The 23,740-nt window shown below is 51.9% G+C and overlaps 1 protein-coding gene across 1 annotated transcript; it reads right to left on the bottom strand.

The window, feature by feature from the left end:
* Positions 1–1,988: 1,988 nt before the first annotated feature.
* On the bottom strand, positions 1,989–18,182 carry SPMAP2 (sperm microtubule associated protein 2). Its single transcript, XM_079917893.1, has 4 exons — positions 17,416–18,182; positions 15,948–16,064; positions 10,275–10,434; positions 1,989–3,010 (listed from the first exon to the last, which is right to left on the bottom strand). The coding sequence occupies exons 1-4, from the start codon at positions 17,506–17,508 to the stop codon at positions 2,772–2,774; spliced, it is 609 nt and encodes a 202-aa protein (XP_079774019.1). The 5' UTR covers positions 17,509–18,182; the 3' UTR covers positions 1,989–2,771.
* Between the last annotated feature and the right edge of the window lie 5,558 nt (positions 18,183–23,740).

The following is a 23,740-nucleotide window of genomic DNA, read 5'->3' as shown; positions in this document are numbered from 1 at the left end:
CCCAGGAGGGCGGCCGGGCAGAGTGTCCCCGCGTCCCTTGCTCCTGGCACTTCTCTGCCATTTCGACGGCGTGTGGGGTGAGGTCTGGGCCACCCCAGCAGCTAAGCATCTTAGCCTAGCGGAGGGAGAGCTGGGGGAGGTGAGGGGTGGTGGGGGCGTGCAGCTCGGGGCAGCGGTGGGGCTGTGGTTCACCCACTAATCTTTCTATTCCAAGTTTTCCCCCTAGGAAAAGAAATCCTGGAGGGACCGTGTCCAGGCACATCACCCTGAGCTGAGCAGTTCAGGGGTGGCTAGTGGGTACTGTGGGCACCATGCGCCCCCCAAACACACACACAAGCAGTTTCCCAGCTGCTGGGAACATCGGTGGCTGAAGAGAGATGTCACCTATCCGTCGCGGAGGCTGCCGCGTCCAGGCCCAGCACCTGTGGTCAACAGGGGACAGGGGTGAAGCTCCAGAGCTCCCCATGAGATGTACGCAGACTTTGCATCCTTGACCGCCTGGCCGGTGGTGACCACAAGGGCCCTCCCCACTCATTTTCCTATCTCAGCCTCTGTCTCGCAGTCTGTTTCCTGGGGACCTAGCCTCTGACACAAAGCATGAGTCGTATTTTGAAAGATTTAAGAAACAAACAAAAGAAGTAACACCAGTTGAAAGTGTCACATAAATAGGAAGAACTAAGCCCCGATACTGGTCCTATCAGGAGATGTAAACGGGCCAAACTCAGCGTGATCCCGGAGTGGGTCACAGGGCAAATCCCGACCCTGAGCTGTGAACCAGCATCAAATCCGAGAGTGAGAAGGTCACACGCAGTCTCCTCCGCCCGCACACCTGCCCCGTTTACCTGCGCCCTAGAAACTCCAGCCTGTAGGGACACAGAGCAAGTGGGCGGCTGCCAGGGCCCAGGTGGGAGAACAGCCTGAATACAGAGCAGCCCCAGGGTTTTGGGCGGAGATGAAACTTGTGTATGTTGATTGCAGCGGTGGCTAGTTTACCTGCGTCAGTGCTGGTAAAACCCGGAAAAGGATCGATTTTCCCGTCTGTTCCGTCTCAACAAAGCGGATCATGGATCGCATGGGTGACAGACAGTATACACGCTTCTTTATCGACCCATTAAATCGTGAGATAATGATTTCAGTGTAGGTAAAGTTACATTTTATTTCTTCAGGAGATGCGGTACGAAGTTTGTTTTTTCTCAGCTTGAAGAGGAACGCTAAAATGCGAGGAGGTCTTTGACAAGAGAACGAGCACGTCGTTTTGGACATTCGGCTGGTTTAAAGTTTTGTTTTTTGTTTTGTCTTGCAGGGTCCCTAAGGTTGACCATCCCCCACTGGTGGACATGCAGTGTTGGCCAGCATTGCAGTCACCCAGCATCTAAAGACGGAACCTCTAAGATTTCTAATCTGCACTGGTTTCCTCCTTCTGCTGAGGCAAATCACCACAAACCCAGTAGCTAATACAACACACCCTCATTATCTGGGGGGCAGAAATCACGGTGTCAGCAGGGCCTCGCTCTCTCCCGAGGCCCCAAGAGGAGACCGTGGGTCCTTTCAGGGTTGCACTCCTCCCTCTTCAGGCTGGAGCACGGCGGGTGGCTTTGGCGCCACACGATTTCCTTGGCCTCCCTCTTAGAAGGATGTGTAGTGATATTGGACCCACGTCCTCAAAGAGTCTGGGAATAACTGGGTCTCAGATCGTGGCTCGGGACCTGATGCTTGCTGGGCTCTGAGAGATGTGAGGGGCTGTCAGTACATCATCACACCCTCAGGACCCAGCAATCAGTCCCCAAGTGGTCCAGCCAGAGCCAGAGATAAACGAGACTTTCTCTAGGGTTGCAGAGACAGAAAAGATCTCTCTCCCACTGTGCTCAGCAGAATAAGAGTCCCCAAAGACACCCAGGTCCTTCCTGGGCCCTGCGGATGTGTCACCTCACGGGGCAGAGGGGACTTTGCGGGTGGGATTAAGTTAAGGCTCCTGAGACGGGGATGACCCTGGATTCCCCGAGACGTCCAGCGTCATCCCAGGGTCCTTATAAGAGGGAGGCGGGAGGGTCAGAGGCAGAGAGAGACGGGAGACGCTGCGCTGCTGGCTGTGAGGATGCAGGGGGGGCCGTGAGCCAGGGATGCAGAGGCTCTAGAAGCCGGAAAATGCAGGAACCGATGCTGCCCTGGAGCCTCCGGAAGGACCGGCCCTGCCCACGCCTGCATTTAGCCCCGTGAGACCCGAGCCGGACTCCTGACCTCCAGGACTGTCAGAGAACCCATCTGTGTGGTTTTCAGCCCCCGGTTCATGGTGAGTTGTCCCAGCTGCCGTGGGAAACTCTGGTGGGTCTTTCACAAACTCTGTGACCCTCAGCCTCCACCTCAGCACAGGGGTGACACTGACAGTCCCCCCGTCGGGTCACTGCAAAGATCATCATCATGCAGCAGGCATCAGCTGGTTTCTTACGGAGGTCACTGAGTTTGAGGGGCTGTGGACGCCCAGGATGCGGCTGGATAAGCAAGTTGGGACAGAAGTGGTTCAGAGGGAAAATTCTGACGTGGGAGAGCGTGGAGTCTGCCACTCGAGGGGCTGGCGACGCCAGGGGAACGTGACTGGGGAAAAAGGGCTGTAGGATTGCAGGTTAGATGCAAACATAAACATTATTATTACTGTCTCCTCCGGGCCCCCGCTGCCCTCCCGGCTCCAGGCCAAAGTGATCAGAGCCACACACATGGTCAAGCTGCACTTGGGTGTTTACTGGGAAAGGGCTGAGGGGCCAGACCTGGGCTGCTCATGCTTTTTTGGTGATGCTCTTGGGGGTGGCAAGCTCTTGCAGGCGAGGGGACGCACGAGCCACCAGGGAGGCTGGAGAGATGCGGTAGGGGTCGTAGTCCTCGTTCAGGTCCCTCCGCACTTTGGGTTTGGCCAGGGAGACGATGCGGGGACTGGCCACCGCCTTCTTGGTGGCCTCCAGCACCTCCCAGCGTGCGTCTCGGTCAGAAACACACTTGTCCGACTGGGGCTTGGGCACTGGAGAGGGCGGGAGAAGGGGGTGGTGTCAGAAGCCGGAGCCTGGGGCATGCAGCCACCACCACCCCCGCCTCGCCCCGCAGAGATCAGCCTTCTGGGTCAGAGCTCCCAAGTTTAATGGCCTGTCTGTCAACAGATGATGGATAAACACACGTGCCCCTCCACACATGGGAGCATCACTCAGCCATGAAAAGGGGTGAAGCCCTGACACTCGCTACCACATGGATGGACCTTGAGGACACGATGCAGTGGGAGAAACCAGACACAGAAGGACACACGGTGTGTGATTCCATTGATGGGAAACGTCCAGAACAGGCCAGTCCACAGACAGAGAGTGGGTTCCTGGTTGTCAGGGGCTTGGGGAGGGGATGGGGGTGACTGCTCATGGGGACGGGGCTTCACTTTTGGGGGGATGGAGTGTTCTAAAATCGACTGTGTGGGACATAAGAGAACAGACTTGTCGTTGCCAAGGGGGAGGTGGAGAGGGGGAGGGATGGATTGGAAGTTTGGGATTAGCAGATGCAAACTATTATATATAGGATGGATAAACAACAAGGTCTTACTATAGAGCACAGGGAACTATATTCAATATCCTGTGATAAACCATAATGGAAAAGACTATGAAAACGAATATATGTATGTGTATAACTGAGTCATTTGGTGTACAGCAGAAATAACAACACTGTAAATCAGCTATACTTGAATAAAAAATAAATTTAAAAAAATATATACGATTTTTTAAATGACATAAATAATATAAAATAAAATTGATTGTGGTGGTGGGGGCACAGCTCTGTGAACATACTGGAAACTATTGAATTGTGCACTGTGAAAGGGTGAACTGTAAAGAAAAAATATTTCACATGGCCATGGGTCTCAGATGGGGGACGCAGAGGGAGCAGAAAAAGGTACCCTGGGGGCTGGGGGTGAGGAAGGGGCTCAGGCAGCCCCAGCTGGGCCCTCTCCACAGGGCCCCACCAGCCACATGGGATCAGTACCCGATATGGGCTGGACTTTTATCGTTGTTTAATTTTAATAAAATCTGTTCATTGACTTAAATCAATGGACGGATTGGCTTTCATTCCACTTTAGTCGTGGACAGACAGCTCTCAGAGCAGACCTGTGGCTCAGCCAGCCCCCTCCGTTCACCTGCCGGGACCCCCGGCCCTTCTCCTGCTCAGCCCCCTTCGCCACCTCTCCGCCACCCCTTCCTCCACGGTGGGAGCCACGGGGCATGGCCTGCATGGGGACCAGGAGAGAGGTGACCGCTGGTGGCCACCGGTGACCACTGCCTTAACTTTGGGCCCCTCGGTTTTGAGGGCTGCCTTTCCAAACTCCTCTTTGCTCCAACACCCTGCAATCGCAAAAGGGCCCTCCCCCTAGTCAGCAGACAACCCACAGCTCGGGGGAGAGGCCCTCGGTGAAAAGAAGGGGGGCCCTTCCACCAGCCTCAGGCTGGACTACAACTCCTGGGCAGGTGACATGTGCTGGGGCCCCCAAAAGGGAGGGGCTGGGGGACCTCGGGAGGACCTGCCCAGAGCCCACCTTTCTGGGAGTCCTCAGGGAGACTCGGGGCATTCCCTTTGTTGTAACATCTGGGCTCCGAAAATCTTCTGGTCACAGCCTGAGAGTGTGACTGGTCCACGGCCACACAGTACCCACAAATGCAAAACGGCATGGACCAGTGCCCACCCCACGTGGCCCCTGCACTGCATGTATCCTCACTTCACTTCTTAAATGCTGGTCACAACCATCAGTGGGTGGAAGTCTGCGGTTTGAAAAACACAGCCCTACACCAGTTTCATCCATACACACACGGATGTGCATTGATATGTGCTCCTGAAGCCTGGATGAATATACACACGTGTGTAGGTACAAATGTACATGTGCTTATTATATTCCAGACATGTGTGTTCATGCATATGTGTGTGAGACAAGATGGTTTGAGAGAGAAGTGCGTGTGTATTTGTGTTTCTGTTCATTTAACCAGTCATAACAAATTCAACAAATACTTTAACAAATATTAAGGGAACAGACGAATGAATGAATAAACAAACAAACAAAAGATCCCACAAGCAAGCTCGAAAGAAAAAAGACTGGGAAGAAGTTATTTTGCAACGTGCTCGACATAGGGTGAGTGATCATCTTATATAAAGAGCTGCTGCAAATCAATAACCACCTCCCCCGCAAAAAAAAAAGGAAACAGGAAACGGAGAAAATAGGACACAGCAGATTATACCAAAATAGCCAATCAAGCTCTCTGGTGACCACGTGCCAGGAGCCGGGGATACACAGCGAATTTTCCTAAGCCTCTGACTACCTTTGGGTGGCAAGATTCCTTTCTTCATGCTCTTCTGCATTTTTCAAACTCTCTACAATTAGTGCATTTTACTTTTGTTGTGGGGGAACCAGGTATGTCCTTTGTTTTAAAGGACAGGAAGAGGCCCAGAATGCAGCCCGCATTTCCACAGAGCTGGAACTCCTGGCTCGGGGTCTCTTCCCTCCACCGTCACTGAACTGCCCCGGAGCCCGAGGGGAGGGCGGCCTCACTGAGGTTGCCGGCTCTGGAGGGCCCCCAGCAGCCGAAGCCGCGACAGTTCTGGGGACTGCGGGCCGGACCAGAGGGCAGACAGCAGAAGCAAGAAGAACTACAATCCTGCAGCCTGTGGAACAAAAACCACATTCACAGAAAGATAGACAAGATGAAAAGGCAGAGGGCTATGTACCAGATGAAGGAACAAGATAAAACCCCAGAAAAACAACTAAATGGAGTAGAGATAGACAACCTTCCAGAAAAAGAATTCAGAATAATGAGAGTGAAGATGATCCAGGACCTCAGAAAAAGAATGGAGGCAAAGATTGAGAAGACGCAAGAAATGTTTAACAAAGACCTGGAAGAATTAAAGAACAAACAAACAGAGATGAACAATACAATAACTGAAATGAAAACTACACTAGAAGGAATCAATAGCAGAATAACTGAGGCAGAAGAACGGATAAGTGACCTGGAAGACAGAATGGTGGAATTCACTGCTGCGGAACAGAATAAAGAAAAAAGAATGAAAAGAAATGAAGACAGCCTAAGAGACCTCTGGGGCAACATTAAACGCAACAACATTCGCATTATAGGGGTCCCAGAAGGAGAAGAGAGAGAGAAAGGACCAGAGAAAATATTTGAAGAGATTATAGTCGAAAACTTCCCTAACATGCGAAAGGAAATAGCCACCCAAGTCCAGGAAGCACAGCGAGTCCCATACAGGAAAAATCCAAGGAGAAACATGCCGAGACACACAGGAATCAAGCTGGCAAAAATTAAAGACACAGAAAAATTATTGAAAGCAACAAGGGAAAAATGACAACATACAAGGGAATCCCCATAAGGTTAACAGCTGATTTCTCAGCAGAAACTCTACAAGCCAGAAGGGAGTGGCATGATATACTTAAAGTGATGAAAGGGAAGAACCTACAACCAAGATTACTCTACCCGGCAAGGATCTCATTCAGATTCGATGGAGAAATCAAAAGCTTTACAGACAAGCAAAAGCTAAGAGAATTCAGCACCACCAAACCAGCTCTACAACAAATGCTAAAGGAACTTCTCTAAGTGGGAAACACAAGAGAAGCAAAGGACCTCCAAAAACAAACCCAAAACAATTAAGAAAATGGTCATAGGAACATACATATCGATAATTACCTTAAACGTGAATGGATTAAATGCTCCAACCAAAAGACACAGGCTTGCTGAATAGATACAAAAACAAGACCCATACATATGCTGTCTACAAGAGACCCACTTCAGACCTAGGGACACATACAGACTGAAAGCAAGGGGATGGAAAAAGATACTCCATGCAAATGGAAATCAAAAGAAAGCTGGCGTAGTAATACTCATATCAGATAAAATAGACTTTAAAATAAAGAATGTTACAAGAGACAAGGAAGGACACTACATAATGATCAAGGGATCAATCCAAGAAGATATAACAATTATAAATATATATGCACCCAACATAAGAGCACCTCAATACATAAGGCAACTGCTAACAGCTCTAAAAGAGGAAATCGACAGTAACACACTAATAGTGGGGGACTTTAACACCTCACTTACACCAATGGACAGATCATCCAAAATGAAAATAAATAAGGAAACAGAAGCTTTAAATGACACAATAGACCAGATAGATTTAATTGATATTTATAGGACATTCCATCCAAAAACAGCAGATTACACTTTCTTCTCAAGTGCGCATGGATAGATCACATCTTGGGTCACAAATCAAGCCTCAGTAAATTTAAGAAAATTGAAATCATATCAAACATCTTTTCTGACCACAACAGTATGACATTAGAAATCAATTACAGGGGAAAAAAACGTTAAAAACACAAACACATGGAAGCTAAACAATACGTTACTAAATAACCAAGAGATCACTGAAGAAATCAAAGAGGAAATCAAAACATACCTAGAGACAAATGACAATGAAAACACGATGATCCAAAACCTATGGAATGCAGCAAAAGCAGTTCTAAGAGGGAATTTATAGTTATAGAAGCCTACCTCAAGAAACAAGAAAAATCTCAAATAAACAATCTAACCTTAAACCTAAAGGAACTAGAGAAAGAAGAACAAACAAAACCCAAAGTTAGCAGAAGGAAAGAAGTCATAAAGATCAGAGCAGAAATAAATGAAATAGAAACAAAGAAAACAATAGCAAAGATCAATAAAACTAAAAGCTGGTTCTTTGAGAAGATAAACAAAATTGATAAATCTTTACCCAGACTCATCAAGAAAAAGAGGGAGAGGACTCAAATCAATAGAATTAGAAATGAAAAAGAAGTTACAACGGACACCGCAGAAATACAAAGCATCCTAAGAGACTACTACAAGCAACGCTATGCCTATAAAATGGACAACCTGGAAGAAATAGACAAATTCTTAGAAAGGTATAACCTTCCAAGTCTGAACCAGGAAAAAATAGAAAATATGAACTGACCAATCACAAGGAATGAAATTGAAACTGTGATTAAAAATCTGCCAACAAAGAAAAGCCCAGGACCAGATGGCTTCACAGGCGAATTCTATCAAACATTTAGAGAAGAGCTAACACCCATCCTTCTCAAACTCTTGCAAAAAATTGCAGAGGAAGGAACACTCCCAAACTCATTCTATGAGGCCACCATCACCCTGATATCAAAACCAAAGATACTACAAAAAAAGAAAATTACAGACCAATATCACTGATGAATATAGATGCAAAAATCCTCAACAAAATACTAGCAAACAGAATCCGACAACACTTTAAAAGGACGATACACCATGATCAAGTGGGATTTATCCCAGGGGTGCAAGGATTCTTCAATATATGCAAATCAATCACTGTGATACACCACATTAACAAATTGAAGAAGAAAAACCATATGATCATCTCAATAGATAGAGAAAAAGCTGTTGACAAAATTCAACACCCCTTTATGATAAAAACTCTCCAGAAAGTGGGCATAGAGGGAACCTACCTCAACATAATAAAGGCCATATATGACAAACCCACAGCCAACATCGTTCTCAATGGTGAAAAGCATTTCCTCTAAGATCAGGAACAAGACAAGGATGTCCACTCTCACCACTATTATTCAACATAGTTTTGGAAGTCCTAGCCAAGGCAGTCAGAGAAGAAAAAGAAATAAAAGGAATACAAATTGGAAAAGAAGTAAAACTCCCTGTTTGCAGATGACATGACACTATACCTAGAGAATCCTAAAGATGCTACCAGAAAACTACTAGAGCTAATCAATGAATTTGGTAAAGTTACAGGATACAAAATTAATGCACAGAAATCTCTTGCATTCCTATACACTAATGATGAAAACTCTGAAAGAGAAATTAAGGAAACACTCCCATTTACCATGGCAACAAAAAGAATAAAATACCTAGGAATAAACCTACCTAGGGAGACAAAAGACCTGTATGCAGAAAACTATAAGACACTGATGAAAGAAAGTAAAGATGATACCAACAGGGCACTTCCCTGGTGGCACAGTGGTTGAGAATCTGCCTGCCAATGCAGGGGACACGGGTTCGAGCCCTGGTCTGGGAAGATCCCACATGCCACGGAGCGGCTGGGCCCGTGAGCCATGGCCGCTGAGCCTGTGTGTCTGGAGCCTGTGTTCCACAACGGGAGAGGCCACAACAGTGAGAGGCCCGCGTACCACACACACACAAAAAAAAGACGCACGCGGGCTTCCCTGGTGTCGCAGTGGTTGAGAGTCCACCTGCCGATGCAGGGGACGCGGGTTCGTGCCCCGGTCCGGGAAGATACCACATGCCGCGGAGCGGCTGGGCCCGTGAGCCATGGGGCCGCCAAGCTTGCGCGTCCGGAGCCTGTGCTCCACAACGGGAGAGGCCACAACAGTGAGAGGCCCGCGTACCGCCAAAAAAAAAAAAAAAAAAAAGACGCACGCAACCCAATGTTCACTGCAGCACTATTTACAATAGCCAGGTCATGTAAGCAACCTAAATGCCCATCGACAGACTAATGGATAAAGAAGTTGTGGTACATATTTACAATGGACTATTACTCAGCCATAAAAAGGAATGAAATTGGGTCATTTGTTGAGACGTGGATGGATCTAGAGACTGTCATACAGAGTGAAGTAGGTCAGAAAGAGAAAAACAAATATCGTATATTAATGCAGGTATGTGGAACCTAGAAAAATGGTACAGATGAACCGTTTTGCAGGGCAGGAGTTGAGACACAGATGTAGAGAACAAACGTACGGACACCAAAGGGGAAAGCCGTGGGGGATGTGTGTGTGCTGAATTGGACGATCGGGATTGACATGTATACACTGATGTGTATAAAATGGATGACTAATAAGAACCTGCTGTATAAAAAAATAAATAAAATAAAGGACAGGAGGAGAGTCAGGCCAACACCATGTAAAGAGCCCTTGTGCCCCAGCTTGGTTCTTTTGGCCCTGGCCCTGCACCCCAAGTTTCCCTTCTGCACCCACTTGCTGTGCTGGGAGACCCACAAACCGCCCCCCCCCCACCCAGAGGGAGCGATTCCCTCTGCCAGCCCCCAGGGAGGCCATGCAGGCCACAGATGAACTGCCCACAGGGATCTGGACAGCTGGTCTGCAGTGCAGGTGGAGCTAGGGAAGCACAAAACTGGCAGAAGCAGGTCCAAGTTGACTGGCTGCCCCCGCCCGCATCCAGTGGGGAAGGCTGCTTCATAAGATGCCGAATCCCTGGGGACCTGCTTACTGGCCAGGTGAAGGAGACGGTTATAGTCTGACACGTGTGGCTTGGGTTTTGGCATGGGGTCCCACTCTTCCCGCAGGGCGGCTGGAGCCCTGGGCTTTGCCAGCTGGATGATCCTCAGACTGGGGGTGGCCATCCGGGCTGCCCTGGACACTTGGGACACCTAGAAACAGAATTAGAGGGGAAGGAGTAAAGCAGCCCATGATTCCTCATGGCCCCTGGTTCAGAAAGACCCTGAAGGCAACACTGAAAGACAAAAGACTGACTGGGAAGAAGTTAGTTTGCAGTGTGTTCAGCAAAGGATTAGTAGTAGCCATCATAAATAAAGAGCTTCTCTAAATCAATAACATGAAAAATCAATAGGAAACTGAATTAATCATGCAGGAAAGTAAACCCAAAGGATCAATAATCCTCTCTGTGTGCCAGGGAAATGTAAATTAAAACAGCCAACTATCACTCCATGCCAACAAATTTGGCAAAAGTGAAAAAGTCTGGCGTTATCAAGCCCTGGCAGGAAGGTGGGAGGAGAGAGATCCCGATACGTGGTTGGTAGGAGGGTGAATTGTACAAGCACTTGGTGTGTGTGTAACATTCAGTGTTTTACAAAAGCTCTCTGCTGGGTGCACTTTGGGTAGGAGACTGCCCAGAGGCAGAGGATTGGCTGTAATGTTCTCTAGGGAGACTGAGAGATGAGTCCCTTTCCTCCTGAAAGTGTCCTGCTGAGAAATCACAGACACTACTCTTGTCAAAGACGTCCTGGCGCTTACAATTTCACGCCCCTCTCAACCACCCCCTCTGTCCCCTCTCCTTTCTTCCCCTCCTTCTCTGCCCACCCGGACGGCCCCCACAGCTCAGGTCACCAGATGAGGCGGTTGAGTCAGCCTGCGGTCCTGCCCTCAAGGGGCCCCCCGTCTGCAGGGGTGACAGGCAGGGAAACAGTCACTTATCCATGCATTCGAAGAATATCGACGACCGCTTCGTGCCCTGCTCGGGGCAAGGCCAGCTCTGCAGTAAGGCCACAGCAGACACGGACACATGTCCTCAGGGAGCTCACGTTTAAGGGAAGGATGACAGCCCATCCAGAGCACATGTGAAAGGGGCTGGGAAGGAGCAAGAAGGGGTGTCGGATGGGGGCCCCACCAGCCTGGGCAGGAACATGCCCAGCTGCACATGCCAAAGCCCAGGGGCTTGTTGAGGGACCTGCATTTAGTCCAACAGGGGGCACATGGGGTAGTAGGGATGGAGAAGGCCCCATCCTGCTGGTTTTCACGGGGCACTGGGGAGCCACAGAGGGTGTTGGAGCACAGAAGGACTCGAAGGCTAAACTGGCAAAGGCAAGGCACGGTCCGGGAAAACAGCAGGTACGTCTCCAGGTAAGAGGTGGGGCCAGACCCTCCCCCGGATGCCGATCCAACCAAACTGACTGCTGAAGCTTTTTTTTTTTTTTTTTGCGGTACGCGGGCCTCTCACTGTTGTGGCCTCTCCCATTGTGGAGCACAGGCTCCGGACGCACAGGCTCAGCGGCCATGGCTCACAGGCCCAGCCGCTCTGCGGCATGTGGGATCTTCCCAGACCGGGGCACGAACCCGTGTCCCCTGCAACGGCAGGCGGACTCCCAACCACTGCGCCACCAGGGAAGCCCTGAAGCCTTTTTTTGAGACAACTGGGGAAACGGAACATGGACTGGGTATTTGGACACTAAGGTATTATTGTTAAATTCTTTCAGTGGGATCTTTGTTGTTAGGGGTTTTAAACTACCCTCGCCTGTTAGAAATCCACATGAAGAGTTTCTGGGAGAAGCAGTGTGTTGTCTGCATTTAGTTGTAAAAGTGTCCAAGTTGGGGTTCTGTCAAACAACCGCATGAAAAGACACGGATCCAACGCACATTAAACCACAAGGCCGTCCTACCGCACACCTGACGGGGCGGCCGGCCGTAAAGGAATAAACGGACAAACCAGCAAATGGACACACAGTGCCAGACGGGGCGGCCACTGTGGGAGCAGGTGGTCAGTCTCTGATAAAGTCGGACAGGCCTCCTGGCCAGGACCCCGCTTCTGGGTGTTGACCCTGGAGATACGGCAACGTATCCCACAGAGACCCAGATTCTCACGGCAGCCGTGTGTGCGGGAACCAAAACCCAGAAACAAGCACGTGTCCTTCGGTGGGTGCGAGACGCCCCCACGGCGGCCCCTCCCAGGGGAGCGGGACTCCGTGCTGCTGGCCCAGGGCGGGGCGGCGCGCAGGTGCCGGAGGGTAGCTGCGGGAGTCGGGCCTGAGCCGGGGCGGGGGGCCTCAACTGGAGGAGAACTCCGCTGTCACCTCTGAACCGCCGTTGTCCGGCCACCCTGCTGGCTCCCCTCCGAGCTGACAGGCAGCGGAGGGCGGTCCCTGCACTGCCTTCAAGGCCCGGGGCAGGAAAGTAACGCCTTTTCTTGAACAAAGCCCGGTGACTCCCGATGGTTCAGGGAAGCAGTCACACGTTTGTTGCCTCTTGTCCTTCCGGAGCCGCTGAGCCCCCCGGCGGGGAGCTGGGGAGCTCCAGGGGGAGAAGGGCACCCACCTCAGACATGTGTATACTCCAGATGTTACTCCGGACCTTCGGGGTGGCAAGTTCCCGCAGGCGGTCGGACGCTTGGTACTCCAAGGTGGACCGGGGAATGGGCCAGATGGGGGTGGTCCTAAGGGAGAGTCAGGCCTGAGACCCTAACCCACCGCCCGGGGCCATGTCTGTGTGCTTGTGTATATACGATTCCTCTCTGACTCTGGGGCTCAGGGAGAGCCTGGTGCAGTGCAGGGTTTTCAAAATACCTCCAAGAGGGGTTCCTAAAAGAATCCCTAACAGAGCCCCCTATTCTCAAGGATGGAGCGACCCTCTCCCTGGTAGTCCCCTCCCAGCCGTCTCCCCTACTCCCACCATCAGGCTGGGGCCAGGAGGTGGATCGAAGGGATGAAAGTCAGCCCTGCCACCACCCCACCTCCTAAAATCGGGTCTCGGCTCCGCCTCCGCCCCAGAAACAGCCGTATTTCACTGAGCCGAGGCAGACTCTTATTTTCACATCTCTGAGGCTGGAATGCAGTGGATAAATGCTGTCAGCCCGACCAGAAGGCCCGGGGCCATCCATGACTGGCTGTGCTCCATGAGGCGGTTTACACAGAGGTCACCCCAGATTACAGGTCGCACAGAGGTCATTCCAGATTACAGATCACACAGAGGTCACCCCCCAGGTTACAGATCACACAGAGGTCACCCCCCAGATTACAGGCCGCACAGAGGTCACCCCAGATTACAGATCACAGAAGTCACCCCCCAGATTACAGGCCGCACAGAGGTCACCCCCCAGATTACAGGCCACACAGAGGTCATGCCCCAGATTACAGGTCACACAGAGGTCACCCCAGATTACAGGTCACACAGAGGTCATTCCAGATCACAGATCACACAGAGGTCACCCCCCAGATTACAGATCACACAGAGGTCACCCCCCAGATTACAGGTCACACAGAGGTCACCCCAGATTACAAGTCACACAGAGGTCACCCCCCCAGATTACAGATCACACAGAGGTCACCCCAGATTACAGATCACACAGAGGTCATTCAGATTACAGATCACACAGAGGCCACCCCAGATTACAGGTCACACAGAGGTCACCCTCCCAAATTACAGATCACACAGAGGTCACCCTGCAGATTACAGATCACAGAGGCCACCCCAGATTACAGATCACACAGAGGTCACCCTGCAGATTACAGATCGCAGAGGCCACCCCAGATTACAGGTCACACAGAAATGCCTCCAGATTACGCTCCAACCAGCATTAAGGTGAGAAGTTGTGGTCACAATGACGGCCACAGAAACGGTGGCTGGAGCCTGTCAACATGGGTGAGTGGGGCTCTCGGGCATGTTTTCCTTTCCACACATGCATGAGATAGGAAACCAGTCTGTGTCTAATAACACCAGATCCCACATCAGCAAGGGCGGAAGGCACAAGAACTGAGACAGAATCGTGCCAGGAGGCAGGCGCCTAAAACCATCAGTCTCACAACCGCCAGCTGCCCAGAGCGACACCAGCACCTGCCCTGCAGCCCTGAGAGCCTCCTGCGTCCTGTCTGGGTAGCTGAGCTTCAAAGGCTCACTGCCTGGCCGGCGTGAATGGGTCTCCTGGTCCCAGGACCTGGACCCTCCCCTGCAAGCCCCGAGGAAAAGGGGTCCCTGCCCGGCCGCCCCCTACCTGTTGTTGTTGTAATACTCTGAGTAGAACCTCTTAGGTCGGGCCAGCTCCGCCAACCGGCGGGACACCTCTGCACAAAAGGGGAAACAGCTCCCTGGAAACCTGCCCCTCCCCGAGGGCTTCCCTCCTCCTGAATCCAGCTTCACACAGGGACAGCTCACAGCAGACACCCTCACCAGGGGACCGCGGGGCACACAGGGGTGGGGGGGAAAGGGGGCTCAGGCTCCTCTGCAGGACGGTCCTGGGCTCTAGGGGCCTCCGTGCTCACTGCAGGGGATTCTAAACCCAAGAGAGAACTCACCCTGAGCGGCTCTCCAGAAATGAGTTTTCTAGTACTGACCCCACTTTGACTGAGATGCAAACTGTGATTTCCCCTGGAGAGCTTGCCCCCCACCCCTCCCCCACCAGGACCAGCCCCCAGCTTGGGGACAGACTCCAGAGAGGAGACCCCTGGAAGACTGGGGGTGGAGGCGCTCCTGGGTGATGGGGGAGGGGCAGTCCCGCAGGGACCCCTGGGAGGGTTGGGCTGGGAGGCCCCTCGGTCTCCCCAAACAGAGCCAGGTGCAGGTCATGGTGAGATGGGGGTGACCCGGCCGCAGGCGCCTGGCCAGCCCCCCTCCCCCTGATGCCCCCCCCCGCGGAGAAGGAGTTAGGGTTAGAGTTAGGGTTAGGCAGGTCAACCTACTGGGCACCGTGATGGTGAGGGTGGTATCCTCAAGAAACCTCTCTGTCCAGTACACAGATGGCCTGGAACACACCCAGTGGGGCTCAGCGTGAGGGAAGCCAGGGTCCCAGCGGTCTGCGCCCCATTCAGCAGCAGAACTCAGGGCACCCCATAACACAGACAGCGGGGAGAGGGGCAGCTGGAGGGCGAGGGAGGGAGAGCTTCCAGGGGGAAGAAAGGAGAGAGTAAGTAGATGGGCAGCAGAGGCAGGTCAGAGAGGGACACACGGACGCGGGAGAAAAGTCTTAGAAGCACAGAGAGTGTAGGTTATTCTGAGCAACGCTGGTGCTCAGAGAAGGAGGGAGCTGGAAAAAAACAGGCGCAACTGAGAAGCGGCCCGGCGTCTAGGAGCAGACCCATCTCAAGCCGGGGGCTGGGTCCAGAGTTCCAGGTAGAGCTGGGAATCCTGGGGCGGGGCCCCCAGTGCAGAGTCCTTCCCCCAGCCCTATCCCAGGAGAGGAAGGGTGGTTCCGGTGAAGGCCCCCCTTCCCAACGATGTGGGCAGCGGGGCGGGCGGGACTCACCAGTAGACACAGAACTGCAGGTTCCTCATGTGGGGGGAGATCTAGGCGTAGCCCCTGCAGCAGCACCCCATCCTGCTAGAGACAGGGCCCCGCCCGCCTCTGCGCAGGGACCCGCTTGTTCGGCCGGTACCCAGAGGCTGCCGAGGGCACCGTGCCCCTCTCAGACCCCCCCATCCAGGCCGCCCAACACCTCACCTGTCTTTCAAGACTTGCCAGTTGGTCTTGGGTTTCACCAACTCCAACAGCCGCCTCTTCTTCCTCCTCTCCCAGCCCACGGAGGTGCCAGGGGTCCTCTGGGAGGTGGACAGCCGGCTGAGGGAAGGTGGACGCTGAGGCCAGAGCCCTTGCTCCCCCGGCGGGGTAGAACCATCCTTGTGCTCTTGCCCCGCCCTCTGGAGGAGAGCCCTGGCACCATGAAGACCTGATCTGAAATCCTAGCTTTGCCACCAGCCAGTGCCCTCGGTTCCCTCCTTTGTGAAATGGAACAGAAACCTGCTCCCGCCTGCAGGGCCACAGAGGGGATGCTGAGCCATGGACAGTGCCCCCAGGAAGCCCCCAGAGCACCAAGACATCCAGTCTCCTGTCCTAGCTTGGACCCCTCCCCGAGCCCCGCCTATGCGCAGCGCCGCCCTCTACGCGGCACACGTCCCCTGCCCCACCGGCCACATCACACAGCACCCTGTGCGCTCATCACACGAGCTCCGTCACTGTGCCGGGAGGGCAAAGGCCCCTCTGCAGTGCCTGAGGGGACGCGTGCTTACCCAGGACCAGGAGGCGAGGGGTTCCAGCCGAGGAACCCATGCACACACTAGGGCACGGGGTCCCTCCCTAGAGTGAGCACCCGCGGTTTTCCGGGTGTCCTCCTGGCCACCGAAAGCGTTTCTGGCAATGTATGGTACTTGCATTGGTTTCAGCTTTGGGGGTTGGGAGACTCTCCCCCATTTCTTTTTCTTTCTGTCGGATGGAGGGCTCACGACCTCTCAACTCTGCCACCTCCAAAGCTGGCGTTTGCGTAGGGTTTTCCGCGACGACCCCCCTGCCACCTGGACAGGGGTCGTTTGCCGCCTTCCTCCTCAGAGCAGCGAGGTGCTGACAACTTCACCCCTAGAGTGAGCACCCAGGCCAGTGCAGCCACGCCCAGGGCCACCCCCGCCCACCCCAGCCTGGGCGCCCGCTTCTCCTGCCCACCTCATCTCAGGCACGCCCTCCTCCGCGTCTTTCTCCAGAACCCTCTCCAGCTCCGCGAAGGCCTCCTCCGGGTTCTGGGCGTCCACGAATTCTTCCCCAGTCACCTCCTCAGGGGGAGTTTGGGGTCCCTGGACCCTGGGCCCTCGGTTCTCATACGTGGGGCCCTGGAGGCCCAGGGTGCCGTCATCCTGCCCCCTTTCTGGCTGGTCCTTGGCCTCTGACATGCGGTGGCTGTACAGCGAGCTTTACTGGTGGTCCCCCATGTGCTGGGCCCTTCCCAGCCCTGCAGCTTTGCTCTTGTTGTCTGTGGTCACCTGGCAACAGGAGCACGGCCCGCCCACATTCTCAGCCTACATTCCATGCCCACGCATCTGAGGCGGTGGGCACCCCTCGTGGGGCCGCCCACCCCTCCAACCTCAGCCTGCCCGCTCCCCTCCTGCCGCTCTGCTTTCCTGCTCCCTAAACATGAACCTACCTCAGGGCCTTTGCACTTGTCTGTGCCTCTGCCCGCACACATCCTGGGGGCTCCTCCTCGGGAAGGCAGCCCCATTCCTGGGTCTCCCTGCATCTCGGCACTGATTTGACTTCTCCATGGTGTTTGGCACAGCCTTGTAGCAAGTCGCCCTCCCAGGCCAGGGGCCGTGAGTGCCCCATTCACTGGTGTCCCGGGGCCTGGGAGGGCTCTCGGGGAAGGGCTGCTGAGTGAGCAGTTACCCTGGGAACAGGGCTCGGTGCTGGGGCACACACCCAGCTCCACCCTACGTTTCTTCTTAGTAAAGGACTTGTTTGTGTTCACATGGGGGAGTCAGTGCTGGGTGTGACAGTTCACCAGGGGTCCCACCTCTGCCCCGGGACTGGCTCAGGAATGGGACCTGAGAGGAGGTCTGCAGGGGCTTTGAGGGATGGTGTCGTCTCTCGAGACGGGAAGAAGAGACCCTGTGTCTTCTTCTTGGTTACTGCTGGGACTGTGTGTGATGTCTAGAGCACAGGCAGTCATCTTGCTACCAGACACAAGTCCACGTGGCCGACGCACAGGGAGGCCAAGCAAACCGTCACATCAGAGTTCGGAGCAGAGAAAGGTTTATCAGAGGGTCGAGCAAGGAGCTGAACTTCCCGAAGGGTTTCAGCAAAGCCTTTTTGAAGGCAAGGTGTGGGAGGGGCGTGGTAGGTTGTTGCAGGCTTTGTGGTGCTGGAATCCTTTGTTCTTGAAGATGGTCATGATGTTCCTGTAAACCTCCAGCAAGACAAATGTTATTCTCCGTCCTGCACTTTTTATCTCCCTATGAACGGGCTCTTAAAGGTCAGAGCCCTGAGACAAGGGCTGTCCTGTATATTTCAGGCTACAGGCAACATTCTTGCACAAAACGTGCAGAGCCAGCATGACTAAGCACAGGCAACAGGGCACAAAGGTTAAAGCTAAACAGCTCTAACGTGGAGTCAGATTTGTTCTTCCCTGTTCCATCGGGACCATGAGACCTGCTAGTCTAAGGACGTGAGCTGAAAGATCATCGACTTGGCGACCCCGGAGCCTTCTGTGTCTGGGCTTCCTGTTCCTTGACACGAATAGTTCTCCGAAGGCTGAGTAGTTGTAGGTGGGCTTTCTGTTCCCCGCAGCCACAAGCGCCCTGATACATACCCTTCCAGCCCCAGCATCTCGTGAGAGGTAACTTCAGCGATAGCTGGTGTCCAAAATAGGCTGTCTCGCATGGTCAGAAGAAGGTGATCATGGGAATTCCCTGGTGGTCCAGTGGTTAGGACTCAGCGCTTTCACTGTCAGGGCCTGGGTTCGATCCTTAGTCAGGGAGCTAAGGTCCTGCAAGCCATGCGGCCAAAAAAAAGAAGAAAAAAAAAGTGAGAAAGTGATTGTTAGGATAGTTGCTTGGTCCTCACTGCCCCAACTCCTGCCCCCCCATCCCGGGATCTAGCCTTTGGGAAACCCCCTCAGGGCATCACAGGACCACATCCCCCAAACCCTCTGTGTGGTTGTGCCCTGTGCATCATTTAAGACCCCCGTGCCCCTGATGCTTTGCCCCTGGGTGTGGCCTTGCCATCCCCTCTGTGCGGGTCCCAGACAGGAAGGCCTTAGAGAGCGTCTGGTCCAATCTGGGAGATCCTCGAGAAATCCCATCGTTGTGAAGTGTCCTAAACCCTCACCTGGCACGCAGTGACTCACAAAAAGATAAGTTCCACGTTGTTGCCACCAGAGAGATCCGTCATCACTGCAAAGTCCCATACAAAATCTTTGTTCAAAAGTGAAGCCGCTTATAAAAAACAAGGTCCTGTATATAAAATAGATAACTAGGAAGGACCTAATATATAGCACAGGGGGAACTGCACTCAACACTCTGTAATAAGCTATACGGGAAAAGAATCTCAAAAAGAGTGGATATGTGTATATGTATAACTGAGTCACTTTGCTGCACAGCAGAAACTAACACAACACTGTAAATCAACTAGACTCCGATAAAAATCTTTTTAAGAAGACACTAAAACAATCAAGGCCACTTAGCTACGAGATGGCTCACTAGACCCACTTCCGGCGAGCTGCGACCACGTCTGCCATCCTGCACGAGGGAGCCCACCGGGCAGTGCATTTGTCCCCATGACAACCCCAGGAGAGGGGACTGGTCACAGCCCGGGGTGCAGACTGGGCACCGGGCTCCAGGGAGGCTGAGACGTGGCCTCCCCCCCCCACAGTCACATAGGAGGGGCAGGGTGTGGCTTCACCGTAGCCCCACATCCCTCTTTCCAGCCAGGCGCTCATATGGGGTCAGGAGAGGGCGTTCCAGGGGCCAGAGCTCTGCCAGCCCTTGAAGGAGAGCCAGGGTCCATTTCTGCTGCTCAGATAAGTAAAGAAGCAAGGAAGATCACAGTCCAGGAGCTGAGAGTCACTGGGCAGAAAATGAAGGGGCACTAGCACAGGCTGACGGGCCATTTGGAACTTGGATGGAAAGAGAACAGGGGCAGCAGCTGGGAGACATCTCACTGCAGGTGCTGGGCCCGGGGCACGCAGACAGCAGAAAATAAGACGGGATCCCTCTGAATTCCTCTTCTACTGCTGCCTACGAATCACCACAAACTTAGAGGCTCAAACGGGAGGGATGTAACATCTGACAGTTCTGGAGGTCAGATGTCCAAGATGGGTCTCACTGGGTGGGGCTGGCTCCTTCCTGAGGCTCCAGAGGACCAGTCCCCTGCCCCCTTGGGGGTCGGCAGAGTTCGGTTCCTCGCAGTACCGGGACTGGGTCCCTGTTTCCTCCTGGCTGTCAACGGAGGGCTGCTCAAGGCATCTAGACTCCCCCTCATGTCTCAGCCCAGACCCCTTCCTCCATATTCAAGACAAGGCCTGTCTCTTCATGTTTAGACTCTCTTCTCACTTCTCTGACCACAGCCGGGAGAGGGTCTCAGCTTTTAAGGACCCACAGGATTAAGTTCTGCCCACCTGGGTCACCAGGCTAGTCTGCCCGCCTCACCGTCTGCATCCCTTTGGCCATAGAAGGTGACAGGTTCCCAGGGGCTAGATATTAAGATGGGTGCTTCTTTGGGGACCGCTATTCTTTCCACCACACTTACCTCACACCACACTCCAAAGCAACTCTAAATCAATTCAGGATTTAAAGGCCAAAACGAAACTTTAAAACTTATGGAAAGAAATTAAGGTAGCCATCTTTCTGCCCTTGGGGTAGGAAAGGGTTTTTATTGAACAAGACACAAAAATGGTAATCAGGGCTTCCCTGGTGGCGCAGTGGTTGAGAGTCCGCCTGCCGATGCAGGGGACACGGGTTCGTGCCCCGGTCCGGGAGGATCCCACATGCCGTGGAGCGGCTGGGCCCGTGAGCCATGGCCGCTGAGCCTGCGCGTCCGGAGCCTGTGCTCCGCGACGGGAGAGGCCACAACAGTGAGAGGCCCGCGCACCACAAAAAAAAAAAAAAAAAAAATGCTGATCATAAATGACCGTGCTAAATTTTACTTCTTCTGATCATCAAAAGACAATAAAATGAAAAATCTAGACACGTGGCACAAAAACAGACACATAGATCAATGGAACAGCACAGAAAGCCCAGAAATAAACCCACGCAATTAATTAATTGGTCAATTAATCTACAACAAAGGAGGCAAGAACATACAAAGGAGAAAAGACGGTCTCTTCACTCCCTTCAAAAGGGAGTTTAAGACCTTTAAGACCTAAATGTAAGAGGAGAAACCAGAAAACACAGGCAGGACACTCTTTGACATAAATCTCAACAATATTTTTCTGGATTTGTCTCCTAAAGCAAAGGAAACAAAAGCAAAAACAAACAAATGGAACCTAATTCAACTTAAAATCTTTTGCATAGCAAAGGAAACCATCCACAAAATGAAAACGCAGACTACCGAATGAGAGAAAATATTTGCAAATGATATGACCGATAAGGGGTTAATATCCAACATATATAAACAGCTCATACAAGTCAACATCTAGCAGCGCTATTTACAGTAGCCAATACGTGGAAGCAACCTTAGTGTCCATCAACAGATGAATGGATAAAGAAGATGTGGCACAGATATACAATGGAGTATTACTCAGCCATAAAAAAGAATGAAATAATGCCATTTGCAGCAACATGGATGGACCTAGAGATTATCATACTAAGTAAGTCAGACAGAGAAATACAAATACCATATGATATCACTGATATGTGGAATCTAAATGTGACACAAATGAACTTATTTACAAAACCGAAATAGACTCCCAGACATAGAAAACAAACTTATGGCCAAAGGAGAAATGGGGTGGAGGAGGGATAAATTAGAAATTTGGGATTAGCAGTTACAAACTACTATATATAAAACAGATGAACAACAAGTGCCTAGTGTATAGCACAGGGAACTATATTCATTATCTTGTAATAACCTACAATGAAAAAGAATCTGAAAAAGGGTATATATATATATATATATATATATATATATATATATATATAGAACTGAATCACTTTACTACACACCTGAAACTAACACAACATTGTAAATCAAGTATAATTCAATTAAAAAAAAGGAAATCAAGGAAGTAAGAAAAAGCAAACTAACAAAAACCTCAATGTCAAGAAAAAAAAATTGGGTGGGGGGCTTCCCTGGTGGCGCACTGGTTGAGAGTCCGCCTGCCGATGCAGGGGACGCAGATTCGTGCCCCGGTCCGGGAAGATCCCGCATGCCGCGGAGCGGCTGGGCCCGTGAGCCACGGCCGCTGAGCCTGTGCGTCCGGAGCCTGTGCTCCGCAACGGGAGAGGCCACAACGGTGAGAGGCCTGCGTACCGCAAAAAAAAAAAAAAATTTTTTTTGATTAGAAAATGGGCAGAAGACCTGAATAGACATTTTTTCCAAAGAAGACATACCGATGGCCAACAGACACATGAAAAGACACTCAACATCATTAATCATCAGGGAAATGCAAATGAAAACTACAATGAGGTATCACCTCACACCTGTCAGAATTCCCATCATCAAAAAGTCTACAAATAACAAATTCTGGAGAGGGTGTGGAGAAAAGGGAAGCCTCCTACACTGTTGGTGAGAATTTAAATTGGCGCAGCCACTGTGGAGAACAGTATGGAGGTTCCTTAAAAAACTAAATATAGAGTTACCATATGATCCAGCAATCCCACTCCTGGGTATATATCCAGAAAAAATCACTAATTCACAAAGATAGGTTTGGCTGCCTGGGACCTTCATGTACAGCTGCGCCGTGTTCATGCCCAGGATGGTGCAGCCCACGTGGCTCAGCACGGTGCCCGTGGAGGTTACCCGCGTGAAGGCGAGCAGCTTCAGCGGCTCCTGCAGCCGGGGCTTCCGCCTGCCGTGACGAGGGGGCAACACAAGTGAGCCGCGACCCCGACCCTGCCGACCCATCAGCACTCCCGCCCCAGCTTGCTGGCCTCAGCCCCACTGACCGCTTGGCATGGGACAGGGGGATGAACACAGGCTTCTCAGAGCTCAGCCCAGGAAGAACAGGCGAGAAGCCCAGCCCCTCATGAAGCGGGGAGGGTTGGCCCTCCCAGGGCCTGGCCTTTTGGATCACAACCAACCCCCTTTCTCCCACTGCTGCTCTGAGCCCCAGCCCCTCCCCCAGAGTCTTCAGGTGTGCATGAGGCCACAGGTGCAAAGCACCTGGCACACAGTACATGCTCAATGAATAACAGTTTCTTTAAGTTATCACTGGATCCAATGAAAGATCTCGTCAAGAGAAAGCCTAGAATGTGCTTCAAAAGCAGTGGAGGATACATGGGTAAGAGAAGGCTACAAGTACAGAGGAAACAAGATTGATGTTTACAACGCAATATGGTTTCCTTTTACTTTTGTATGTGTTTGAAATTGTGCACAATATAATGTTGAAAAAGAGAAAAAAACAAGATACATGCACCCCAATGTTCATAGCAGCACTATTTACAATAGCCAAGACATGGAAGCAACCTAAGCGTCCATCAACATACGAATGGATAAAGAAGATGTGGTACATATGTACTACGAAATACTACCCAGTCATTTAAAAAGAATGAAATCTTGCCATTTTCAACAACGTGGATGGACGTGGAGGGTATTATGCTAAGTGAAGTAAGTCAGACAAAGAAAGACAAATACCAATGATAACACTTGTAGGTGGAATCAAAAAAATACAACAGGGACTTCCCTGGTGACGCAATGGTTGGGGGTCCACCTGCCAATGCAGGGGACACGGGTTCGAGCCCTGGCCCGGGAAGATCCCACATGCTGCGGAGCAACTAAGCCCGTAAGCCACAACTACTGAGCCTGTGCTCTAGAGC

The sequence above is a fragment of the Stenella coeruleoalba genome (assembly GCF_951394435.1).
Source record: "Stenella coeruleoalba genome assembly, chromosome: 3".
NCBI lineage: Eukaryota > Metazoa > Chordata > Mammalia > Artiodactyla > Delphinidae > Stenella > Stenella coeruleoalba.
This window is presented reverse-complemented; position numbering and strand designations above follow the sequence as displayed.

What these genes read in the sequence shown, in the direction of transcription:
- SPMAP2 (XM_079917893.1), bottom strand. Translation starts at nt 17,508, where the DNA reads ATGCAGGGAGACCCAGGAATGGGGCTGCCTTCCCGAGGAGGAGCCCCC. An exon ending in TGGCAAGTCTTGAAAGACAG is followed by an intron (nt 10,435 to 15,947) that starts GTGAGGTGTTGG and finishes TTCTGTTTCTAG; the next exon opens with GTGTCCCAAGTGTCCAGGGC. An exon ending in CCGTCTCCTTCACCTGGCCA is followed by an intron (nt 3,011 to 10,274) that starts GTAAGCAGGTCC and finishes CGCCCTCTCCAG; the next exon opens with TGCCCAAGCCCCAGTCGGAC.